The sequence below is a fragment of the Aythya ferina genome, assembly GCF_964211825.1.
Source record: "Aythya ferina genome assembly, chromosome: 2".
NCBI classification, from domain to species: domain Eukaryota; kingdom Metazoa; phylum Chordata; class Aves; order Anseriformes; family Anatidae; genus Aythya; species Aythya ferina.
Genome location: NC_140297.1, coordinates 83,345,556 through 83,358,205, shown reverse-complemented (window position 1 = coordinate 83,358,205; position 12,650 = coordinate 83,345,556). Strand labels below are relative to the sequence as shown.

General features: G+C 38.2%; 1 protein-coding gene across 3 annotated transcripts in view; it reads left to right on the top strand.

Moving 5' to 3' along the window:
- Positions 1-12,650, top strand: part of TRIO (trio Rho guanine nucleotide exchange factor) — a 243,511-nt gene that overhangs the window by 202,530 nt on the left and 28,331 nt on the right. For all 3 annotated transcript variants that reach the window (XM_084511132.1, XM_084511133.1, XM_084511134.1), the window contains 3 exons: positions 7,095-7,387; positions 8,369-8,539; positions 12,456-12,551. In XM_084511132.1, the coding sequence (XP_084367258.1) occupies positions 7,095-7,387; positions 8,369-8,539; positions 12,456-12,551 (560 nt within the window). The remainder of the gene's footprint in view (positions 1-7,094; positions 7,388-8,368; positions 8,540-12,455; positions 12,552-12,650) is intronic.

The window sequence follows — 12,650 nt, the reverse complement described above, 5'->3', positions numbered from 1 at the left end:
ATTAAAAGCTTGTGATTTTCACAAACTGGGAAGCTGAACTTCAGTAGTATAAGTAACTAAACAAAAAAAAAAAATCTTCTCAAAAGTAGTATTGAATAACAGCTTGTTGCAAAGATTGAAATACCCCACATAATCCACTCTCCTTCTCAAGCACTATCTAGCACTTGCAGTAATACACAAAATTTAAGTTTGGGGTTTTTTTATCCATGCGGTCTTAATTCCAGGGAGTACAAACAGAACTACTTCTGTTCACCTGAGAAAGTGTTTTTTGGCACAGTATTATCCCTTCTTCCTGCTGAAGAAGAAAAAAAGTGTGGATGCAAAACCATCCAGCAGTTGTAAGAGGAGGCTTTTTTTCAGTGTTGGTGTTTAGCTCGCAGCTAACAGTGGTGTGTTTACAGCGCTCCCCATGAGTGATTTATAACGCCTATGAAATTGTTAAAAATTTTAAAACCTCTATTTCTGAACAGGGTAGAAAGGAAGGTAGGAAATGATATTTGGAAAAAAGAAAAGATTATGAGATGACAGAACAGTAATAACATAAACAGTGTATTAAACCCTTCAGGCATGTAACACTGATTTTCTGTCTCAAACACACAGTATATTCTTCTTGCACTTACTCAGATATTTTCCTCATTCCTTCCTCTACTGATATCGCAGATATGTTTGTTGGATGACTTTTTTCAATTTCAGAAAGACCTTTGGAAGTTAAGCTGACAATGTCTGTCTCCACCTCTCTCTGGAGGTTTTCTGTGTTTTTCTGTTAAAATTGCAGACATGCTCATGGGGCAGCTTAGGATCTCATTAAAAGAAGTTGACTAGTATCTAGCCTCAAGCTTAGAATTCCAGTCTGCCTGATACTAACACAATCATCTTTTGATAACTTGAAAGGTTTAATTATTGAATATATTTACATCTAAATGGTCTGGGCATGTATGTGCGTCAGTCACAATTAATACAGACAAATCATTAATCTGGGAAGATATACTAATAATTGAGCTATCTTCTTTTAGCTACACACACTGGAAATACCAGAAAATATATTTCAGCATAGAGCATAACTTGAAATAAAAGGCTGTAAAGATTTGCTGACCAGAAGTTCATAGGCAGTGTGTTCCACTTCTTCAGTCTCATTTGTATCTGGATTTGCGTTTATGTATTGAATACTATTTTTTTGCATCTATGAAAATTAACAATTAATGAAAATTATCTTTGTATCATAAGTGAAATTAGTGCTTCCCAAAGAACATTGGTAAAATTCCACATTTGCAAGCTTAATAAACTAAAACTGTATTGTCTTTAAATGGTAACTGCTTTTATGGTGGTTTGGTAAAGCTGAAACACATCCAGTGTATTTTGATATGTTCCAGCATTGGTTTACAAAAACTGTGCAGTAAGGGTCCAGGGAGGATACCCAGCAGGAGAGAACTGAAATTCCTGGCATGCATGGAGTTCTGAATGGTCTTGTACGTGGCACCTTGACTGCCTCTTACTGCAAAAGAAATTCCCAGGCAGAAACCGCATGCGTGTCCACAAGTAAAATAAGCTTCTCACTCTTTTTCTTTTTTTCAAGCCTTCCCCATCTCATCTAGTAACAAACGATAACTGTATGATTGGGGCTTTGTGGGCTTTTGTCATTTTTTGCTTCAGAGGAAGTTACCTGTTGACTTGGCTCAAAATGGATCATGCTTGTTTGTAGGTAGATATAGTCTTGGAGATTGTTGCTTCCAATTGCTCCCAACTTACATATTAAACTCTTTTATTTTTTTTGAACCAACAAGCAGCTCTCATCCCCAGATATTTGTAATGTACCTACTTGTAATGTACCTACATCACAATTTACAGATAGCTGACTTGTAGCCCTATGTGGTCTCTTCAGTCTGTACAGGCCATGGCAGCGGACAGGACTTGCAGTGGTAGTGTGGCACACCACGTAGGGGCCTACCGAGCTTGCTTTGCTCCTTTTTTTTTTTTATCTTTTTATTTTTTTAAAACTCCTTGACCTGTTTCTGTTTCATAGTCCCCAGAGTGGGTGAGGTGTTTGCAGCATTTTGGTTTTAGATGGTGCAGAGCAGGCATCAAGGAGACTGTTTGATTCCCTAGGTAAGGAAGTCGGGTTTTTGTAGCCCCTTACTCTCCTTGTAAATACAGAAAGTCTAGAAATTGCAATATGGAAATAGTTAATATGAAGCAGAGTCTTTCAAGTCATCAACTAGCTCAATATGGCTGATTTATTTTTTAGGAAAAAAAACAGTTTATTAATTGCAGATGTGCGTGTTTCCAGCGTTAAGAAAGCTGGGACTAGAACGAAAATTGCCATTTCCCTTTAAGTTTCAAAAATTTGTCTGTTCACTGAAGTAACTTTATCTTCTGGGTTGAGGGGGGTTACAACCCCCTCTGCCTGCCCTTTTTCTTTTACTTAAAAATATATTTATGGACTCTGAGTGAACTCTCTGACCTTAGCAACAGAGCAACATATGTGATTTTACTCGGAGAGAAATGGAAGTTAAATGCCCTCTTTTCTTATTGTGGCTATGCATTATGAAAGAAAGCACATCCCTTCGTTTTGTTTTGTATTGTTTTTAATAAGCTATTGAATTATAAAGCTGTCTCTACTTGAGTAAATGGTGGTTTAATTAAGTTTGATGGTTTCTAGTTGGATTGGTGTTGCTATGTGTGATTGTTATGTGCGTTGGGGTTTTTTTGCTCTCCAAGATGGCCATCTGTTGCATTTATCTTTTTCTAAAAGGGAATCTGACACTCACTAGAAAGTTTACTGTACTTGAAACACAGTTGGGGTTTGCATACCCCAAATTTATTCCATCTGTTTTGGTTTAAAAAGTCCGTGTTGTTCTTGGTTTAATTTTTGAATACTCCTTTTTTCCTCTTAGCATGTTTTAGTGATAAAATATTCTTGAGCAACCCTAGAAAAACAATTTGTTATGTAGTCATGAAGGAAACAAAGCCAATTTTAGCATAAACATTCCCAAGCATAGTAATCAATCAAAGTGTGTATCTCTGATTAGATAGATAGATAGATATGGTATATAGTGATGGGCCAGGCAAAAATAAGACACACCCAAATGGCTTTTCTCAGAGTGAAGATTAAAGGTCTTTCATTTTGTGTTCTTGAAAACCTCCTGTATTGGATGCTGAATATTCCCCAAGGTTTGAACCTGACAGTGTGTCCACTTGAATGTATGAACTTGAACAGCTTTTTTTTTTTTTTTCCATGACTGTGCCCAAGTATTGTGACCCTTGGCTAGAAACACTGATCTGAGGAAACTCATAGGAGTAGGAATTGCAGAATCTGGACTCCTGTGAGCTGGGATAGGATGGGAAAATGGACAATAAAAGGTCTCCCTGGAAAAACACTGCAGTGTTTTATTTGCACTGAGTATTAACATCGATCCATGGGACTGTGGGGGTGTTTTCTGCAAATTTAAGGAGGCCAGAGGGAGGAATCAAGTCTCATCTCTGAAGAGACCAGTGGGTTGACATTCCATTTGGGTTAATACAGGTGATGTTAAACCTTTTTTTTTCTTTCCAACACTTTTTAAGTAGAATTGGATATTTAGGGTGATGTTTTTATGGCGATGCAGTATTTTTTATTCATTTTAGGGTTTTTCTTATCCCCCAGTGCTTTCACAGTCAAAGGGGAGCAGTGCTATCATTTTGGTGTACTGCTTACACTCCGTCCACTTTTATGATTCCCTGAAGCCCTAATAATGCTTCAATAAGTACTTTATATTAAATCTTGCAGAAGAGAAGATGAGAAGCAGTTACATGCTGAACGCCAAATGAAAATTAATGCTGTGTGGGAGGATATGGCTAAAGTATGTGCTGTGAAACATGTCTGGCTGACATTGTTTTGTCTTTTAGATCCTCTCCACTTGAGTGGAGTGTATGCATTTCTTCCTGCTCTCTTCACTCCTCCTGCCCACAAACTGTTGGCTGCCTGGAGTTAAGAGTAGGAGTGGTACAGCAACAGTGCATTCAGACAAAAATACTACTTTCCCACACTTCCAGGGGCTCTCCGTTGTGCTGTTTGTTTTTATGAGAAATCCATTATTTCATGTGTTGACTGTCAAAAGGATGGGCAAAAATTTGAGGAGGTTTTAGAAAAAGGTTTTATTAACTACTGGCGTGTTAGATGCTTAGGGATAGGCATGTTTATGTAAAAATAAATCTTACGCAATCTGTTACTGCACCACAATGCTGCCTTTTCCTTAGCAGGGAGTAACTGTAAAGGAAAGAAATGCCAACAGATACAAAAACACAAAACAGTTAGTGCTTGGTGAACTTCTATGTGAAGGCCTAATTGTTTTTTTTACTAATCAAATGAACATACTAGGTTTTATGTGTGGGTGGACTTATATGGACCCTTATTGGGACCCAAAAATTATATACAAATGGAAGAAAATTGGCTGAGTGCTTATAACATCCTCAAAGTCTTGAAAGCACAAATTCAGTTTGTGCTTTCAGAAACTTATTTACGAGAACCCCACTGATGGCAGAGAGTTATTGAAGTATCCATCAGCTGATACTTGCTTAGATTCCTGAAATGAGAAATCTGGTAAAAAAAATTAAAGATGCTCGATACAATAAAGGTAAAGGTGGATTTGGTGAAAGAGCAGTCTAACTTCTTACAGAGGCTTACAGGGAGACTGGATTCCCGTGGAGAGCTTGCAGGTGATAGGGAGATTTGTTTGGATTTCTTTTTTAATAAACAGACAACTTTATTTAAAAAATGAAATCTGTAGTGAGGTGGGTGCTGATGGCTAGTATGCTAGCTTTTCGAACATACATGCTGATGACCCCTATACAGTAATTCACAGGCCTTAGAGGGATCTTCAGACTGCAAGTTGAGAACTGTGGTTATAGATAATTAATTTCTTCCATATGTTTCCTGCTTCACCAGAAAGAAGTGTGTAGTAATTCTGTAACACTCGCGTCTCTACATCTTGAGAAAAAGGTGACTAACATAATTCTGCATCTGCTTTTTGATGGTCCCCATTCTTAAGGCCTTAGATCAGGTTGATAGCATTACAGGAGGTCTGCTTAGTCTTGCGCAGCACACTTACAGAGAGTAATTCTGTAGATGCATCCTGATTCTGATTTGAAGTGCTAGTAACTAGGTTGCTGGACTGAAAGTGTGTTTTATGAAGCTTGTTTTCTTTATGGAAAAACAAAAAAGCAGTTATTGGTCTGGATGTGTACATTCAGTATAACAGAGCAGATCTTAGCACCAGAGCCAATGTGTTTTAACAGTCACATGCCTGTTAATGCAGGCAGATCTGGTTTTATTGGAGCAAACTGGAATGTTTATAAACAGCCTGATCACAATTTTGGTTTCCAAGGAAAGGAATGTCGCTTTTTTTTTTTCCCTCAGTATTTTGCATTTTTTTAAGATAGTCCTCCTTGAAACACAATGAACAGTTATGGAAAAAGGTGTTGTCTTATTATCTTCACATTCTATGTCTCTTTCACCATCTTAGCTGTGGCTTTCAAGACAGAATTTGCTCTTAATATTCTCTGGAAACAGAGCAGACTCACATACTGGTGTGTAGATCCAAGTGATCCAGGATTTGTGTGTTTGCAGTGAAGTGCATTGCTATAACAGTGACCTTATTATCCAACAAGATTCAAACTACCTCTGGTCAGCCTGGCAATATGCCTCTTATGGAAAAGCTGCCAGAAGAGGTGACCTGAACGTCTGTGTCAAACTTCAAGAAGGAATGCAAACACTGCATTTAATTCCCAGCAGAAGAAACATTCAACAAAACATGATTTATGTCATCTTTATATAAACTAGCTATCTACAAAAGTGCACACATGGGAGGAAAAAAAAAAAAAAACACACTATACTTGACAACCTAGCAGAGTCTTGTTAATATGCTGATGGTAGGTAATATTCATAGGAGTGGCATTATGAGAATGTGTCTTTCTTTATATAAAATACATATATACATATATATATGCTTTTAGGGAAAAGAGCAATCGGGGAAAGAAATGTTGTGCTGCATGGGAAAAATCAATGTAGTCTCGCAAGAGCTCACCCAGGGAGTGTTTATCATAAGCATACTCTATGGTCCAAGTGCCTTGGTGGGAAGGTAATATTGACCTCATGTGCATATAGCTATTGCTATATCCTTTGACTATAGAACTTTACAGGCATTGTCATGCTAAGAAATACTGCTGATCCTGAGACTTGAAGAAATGGGCCTTTAAACGTAGTTGTTCACTACCTAAAAAAAAAAATAATAATAATTAATTAATTAAACAAAATAAACAGATATTTATCTGTTCTCTTGATTCTTCTTTCCCTGTTTTCCAGGGTGGAAAATAAATAAATAAATAAAGTAACTAGAGCATTTGTAATGAAATTTGGGGTTTACAGAATTTTACTTGTCTCACTGAGGTAAAACTTTTTGCTTTTTGTGTCCATGCTCAAAGCAATATGCATTAAAGGGTAAAATAGTCATATCATTCCATAAAATTAGGTTATATAATGAAAGAATAATCTGTTAACAAAGAAGTATCAATAGTGCTGATATGAATTGCAAGAATGGAGTCAGTCAGAACTACGTAATGTTTGCTTGACTGCTGTAAACAAAGTGCTTATTAGTGGGTGGCCATGTGCTGCGTGGACACTGATAGCTCTAGTGTTATTAAAGGCCAGTTTACTTTAAAATAATTTTGTCTATTCTATCATATGTCCAATCTGAGTTTATCAGATAGTCCTTAGGGTCCTTAAAACTGCTCTACTAGCATGTTTTATATTGAGCATAGTAAGTTACATGTCAGTTTTGGGAAGTCAGTACAGGTTTCTAATAGTGTTTATGCTTGCTGTGTAGTTTCAAGTGATATGAACAGCTGGCAGGAGTAGCCTACTAGTTTTCATATGTGTGATTTGACTGTTAATGCTATGTTACCATCAGTCTTTGATTTGCATGAGATAGTAATGCCTTTTAAACTATTTTTTGAGTCAAACTGGTGGAGGGTTTACACAAATGAGCTACCAGTCATTTGCCTCGTTTTTCCCTTACAAGTATCTCATCTTTAAAATGCTCTCCTCGTTCTTTTCTTTTTAGACTCCCTTTCAGTCTCCAGCAATGATGCCAGTCCTCCTGCTTCAGTAACATCGCTTCAACCCCATATGATTGGAGCACAGAGTTCCCCGGGTCCCAAGCGCCCTGGCAACACTTTGAGAAAATGGCTTACCAGTCCTGTGAGGCGTCTCAGCAGTGGAAAAGCAGATGGGCATGTCAAAAAACTGGCCCACAAACATAAGAAGAGTAGAGAGGTTCGCAAAAGTGCCGATGCAGGCTCTCAGAAGGACTCTGATGATAGCGCAGCAACCCCACAAGATGAAACTATTGAAGAGGTGAGTGTTCAGGGCAACTGCCCGAGCCGTGTTTCTGTGACTCTTCTAGAACTTGTTTTCTCATAGAGATTATATTTTCAGTTGACTCTACAGTCAATTATTTCTCATTTTTCTTCATCTTGATGTATTTTGCTGCAAGCTTGGACCATCAGCAAGTTACACAGTGAATATAGGGAAAGAGAAGACTAGTGACTTGGTAGCATGGTGAAGTGGGAGATGTGGTTTGGGAAAGAATATTGGCATCTGTCCTTGAATGCCAGACTCTACAGAGACTCTCTATGGTGCAGTTGCAGCCTTGTTTTGAGGGCATCATTCTGCAGTTCTGTGAGTGAGGGAAAATCTACGACCAGGTTTCCTCTTAAAAGTGAGGAAAGAACAATAACTGTCTATACTGTCTTCCTTTAAATGTACTTAAATTATCCTGTGAAGTCAGTTGCATTAAAGTTTAGCTAATTTATAGTTCCTTGTGTGGTTGGAAGGACTGTCTTTCAACATGACTGTAAAAATTATACAGGCAGTCTGCTTTCACTACTTTAAAGTGGAGCTGTATGTTTCAGTTAGAAAGGATGGTTGACAAAATACTTCTTTTAATGTTTTTGTAGCTTCAGACATCTCGATACAAAGGTCAGTACTTCCAATACAAAGTCCTTGAGTTACTAAATTAGAAAAACGTGACTTTAACTTTACAGAACCAAACTGGGAAGGCAAGCATTGCTTTGGTAACACCCTCCTGTAGTAAATTTCAAGCTGACTGTTTCAGTATCTCAATCCATCTGCTTTTGCCCCAGACATTGAAAACATAATCTTTGGCATAGGCTTTTTTTTTTCCATTGTTGAGGAGTTGACCTGTGTGTGTAGGATCATCTTGACTTGTTGGAAGACAGGTGAATCTACAAAACTGTCTTAAGACAAGCTTGTGTTTAACAAGCTTCATGCTACTGAGGAGGCAATGGAGCTTGAATGTCTTAATTTTATTTACAGAGAGGTCGGAATGAAGGGCTGAGCAGTGGCACTCTCTCCAAGTCATCCTCTTCAGGCATGCAGAGCTGTGGAGAGGAAGAAGGTGAAGAGGGAGCAGATGCTGTACCACTGCCTCCTCCCATGGCAATTCAGCAACACAGTCTTCTCCAGCCCGATTCGCAGGACGACAAGGTAGGAAGAGGAAGCAGGGAAGGCTTCGCATGTTGAGACAACCTCTGCCAAAATCTTTCTTCTGTCTCCAAAAGTCTTTGTAGAGTATGTAATACATCTTTATGGTAGACAAAAACTATCAACATGCAACTTGAGACAATATTAAAAGGGTTTCCTGTGGAAAGTGTGTGAATAAACTGTGTATTTTAAATGCAGAAGTGCAAAAATTTTTCTACTGGACCTTTCTATGTAGAAATGAGAAGCTTGATGTTTTTGCAGACCTATTTACATCTGTTTAACAGATGTCATATTTAGAGATTAGAATTTTATTGCTTTATAACCATACCTTTGGTACTCAAGTTAAAATATTATGTGCAAGTAAAGTTTATCTGGAGAAATGAACAGTTATATATTGGAAACTTTTTTAGATCATAGACTATTCACTAAACCGTATTATTTTGGATAGCCTCATGTTTGGAAAAAAAAACAAACAAACAATGTACATACCTTAACAGAAAGAGCTGTTGGCATTGACTTCAAGTTGTTTTTGTATAGCAGCATATTTTTATTATTTTTTATTTTTAAATGTGTGCCTTTACATTTGTGCCACAAAGTTAATATCCAAGTGAGGGTAATAATCCAGCTGTTGGGCTTTTTTGGGTTTGTTTTTTGGTGGTGGTGGTGTTTTTTTGTTTGGTTGGTTGTTTTTTTTTTAAACAAACGCACATTTAAATTGAGGGTTAGAACTTCTGTCTTAGTAGGTGAAATTCTGGATAAAGGTAATAACTTCGTGAAGGAGTTCTATGTATATAACCAGTTTTTCTTAAATGTTGTGAAGTTCATACATTTAGAGGGTTTATTTCAATTTTCAACATAGATTGAATGTTTAGGGGACAACTGTCAAGCCAGGAAATGAAGGTTTTTAGAACAGAAAGTCTGGACTTGCACAGCAAATATTCACATTACAATTGTCTACCCATTTTGCTGTTGAAAATTTTTAACCATTGTAATATAGTGTAAAGACTCTTGATGAATATTGTGAGTATATCGTCACTATTTTGAGTGATGAAGATGTCACTGACAGCTTTGACTGATCTCGTTGACCTTTTTTTTTTTTTCCTTTTACCTGACTGCCTTTCAGTAGGGATCTCAATCATCCCCAAAGCTGTCGTTTGTAGGATTAAACTGGCTGGCTTCCATGTTCTATGCGTATTTCCTACATGTTTTCTGAATTGGAATATTAAAATACACAAGTTGGGGTGAGGGGAATGTTAATATATTGGGAAACACTCCTGAAACAAAACAGGCATTTTAAAATCTTGCTGACCTTCAGACCTGAGAGAATATTTTAGGGCTAGAAAACAATAATCTCTCTTTGAGGTTAAGGAATAGAGTAAAAATACTGTTGGTGAAAATACATTGAAACTCCTGCTGAGAAGCTGCCATGTTTTCATGTCCCTTCAAGTGATACAGAAAGAAATTATGAGAAAGCCATATAAAAATTTGTCCAGATAAAAGTGGCTTTTGCTTATAATTAGTTATTTTTACACCGCAGGAACATTAATTTGAAGAGGTATGCTTGTAACTTCATTCTAAAGAAACCTTACAAGTTAGTTAAAATTCGGTACAGTTATATGCTATGCCATAACTGTTCAAAATAAAACTGTTTCTTCTGAGGCACATCGTTTTGATGCAGTATCTGCATGGTTGGAAGCAAATCACACAGCAGCCTTAGAGTTTGTGTGTGCCACCCTGAAGTCCACACACTGAAACATAACACCAATTTCCAGTACCTAAAGCAAATGCTTTTTATATACACAAAAGTGAGAAGCCAGAGCCAAGTTTTACCCAGCAGAACTCAGTTGGCTCTATTGACTGATTAATAAAAGCTCACAAACAAATTCCCTGCCATCTGCCTTCTGGGTGGAGTCTTTCACATTCCTGCTATGGTCAGTGGTTTCTTGGGTTGCTCAGCTCCTCTGGATCCCGAGGAATGTCCGCTCCTTTTCATGACCTCAGAGGCTTGGCTTTGGTCTGCACCTCACTGCAAACATTTCTTCCTTTCTGTGGCTCCTGATCTACACTCACGCTGCAAACTCCCAGCTTTTCTGGGCTTTCCCTGTCCTGCCCAGCCTGCTGTGGACTCCAGCAGCATCTCACACCTGTATGTGCTCATTTGCTCCTTCCATCTTTCTTCATTTTCTGGGCAAGGGTTGTGCTCTGCTCCCAGAGCAAATACATCAGAAAGAAGATTAACAGACAGACTTCATCTGTGCAGCCCAACAGCTCCTTCTTTTTCGGATAATATACGATATACCACATGAACTGGAAACCGAGCAGTTCGGAAGTTTTACCCACAGTCACACTTGATATACTCCCACAGCACGACAGAGAGAAGGGTCCTTGACCAGAATCTGATTACAATGCTGACAGTGTTTTGTGAGGCTGAGCTGAGCCCCACATCCAAAGTGAAAAGCTGCATACCAGCACAGCTTTGGGAAAAAATTGTTTACAGATATCAGGAGCATATGATTGCCTAAAAGACACGCTAGCTGTGGGCTGCCTTAGTTTTCGGTGTGCATGCAAGTATCATCTGCTAGGCCATGCTGGTATGTCTAATATCACTACATGACAACCATTTTCTCCCCTAAGAGCTCACCTGCACAGTATGCATTCTTCTGTTTGGTAGAATCATTGCACACTTCATGGATTTGCATTTGATGGCAGTTTACAAGTTGTTTGCGTTTAATTTTTGGATAAGCAGTATTAAAGTTTCAAGATCAGTTATACTAATATGAAACTAATTATTTTTGCTTTTTGTTTTCTCTTTGTAAACTCTGACGCAGCATTATGTTGACTTGTGTTCTGTCTCTGCTTTGGCTCAGTTCCCGTATCTTTCCATTTAAAGCTGCCTGTGTTTCCTTTGCTTACCCAACCCCTCTTTTCCTTTCCGAATAAGGCGAATACAAGGCAAACTACCCCAAATCTGTACGTTGCTTTTTGTATTGACTTAAGGAGAACCTTGTCCCACCCATACTTGATTTGAGCGGAACCTCCTGTGTGAAGTCATTATACATGCCATTTCTTTGTCCAATTTGTTGGAAACATTTGCAGGACAGCTTACCCTGTGCTACGTGATGTTCACCGTGCTGTTTGTAATATGAAATAAGGTTCATATTACACCCTGTTTCCGCTTTCCAGTTATTTAATGATGAATGTAATGTGCAAACAACTCTGTTTGCAAATTACTGAGACTGAGTTTAATGGCCCTCTCCCAGAATCCTTTACTGTGAACACCTTTTGCCTTCAGTTGTATCTATAAACTGGCATTTTATAGCTTGTGAGGCCAGAGATCTTCTGTACTCTACACATACCATTGGGGAAAATGGATGGCACAAGGAATGGTGAGCTCAATTTCCCCTCTGAATCTGGGCAATGTATTCCAGCTCCTTTAGCAAAGTAGATGCCCCTGAGTTACTGCTGTATTTTTTTCTTAGTTTAATTGGTGTTTCATCTTATATTTCAAGCCCTCTTGGTTCATGTTAGTTTTCTGCAGTTGTCATTTTGTTTAACCAGCAATAAAATGTTAACTGTTTGTTGTTCACTGGGTCAGCTCAGGTGATATTTTTATAGCCATTTGTCAGGCATAATTAGCAAGATGAAGGATATTTCCTTGACTTCTATTGCATGTAGGAACAGGAATTTTCATCCCAGTAATTATAATGAAAGGCATGAAATATTTTGACATTTAACTTCTGTGGGGTTTACTTAAAATTTCCAATTCCAGTTGCCTAAGTTGGGATGATTTTAGTGTTATGTTACACTGACAGTTATTGTTGGGTACTTTTGTCTGACAGAGAGGTGAAGGAAGTCTCTTGGTTCTTGAGCAAGTGCTAAACTAACTCTGGGATTCTCCTTCCTTTATGTCATTGCACAGACATCTTCTCGATTATTGGTGCGGCCTACCAGCTCCGAGACACCCAGTGCTGCAGAGCTCGTCAGTGCAATTGAAGAGCTTGTCAAAAGCAAAATGGTGAGGCTGATTGATAGATGCGCGTTTTCTTTTAATTGTCTTTAAGTCCCAATTTGCTATTCAGAGAAAAACTCCATGCCCATCCTGAGCATCACGTTC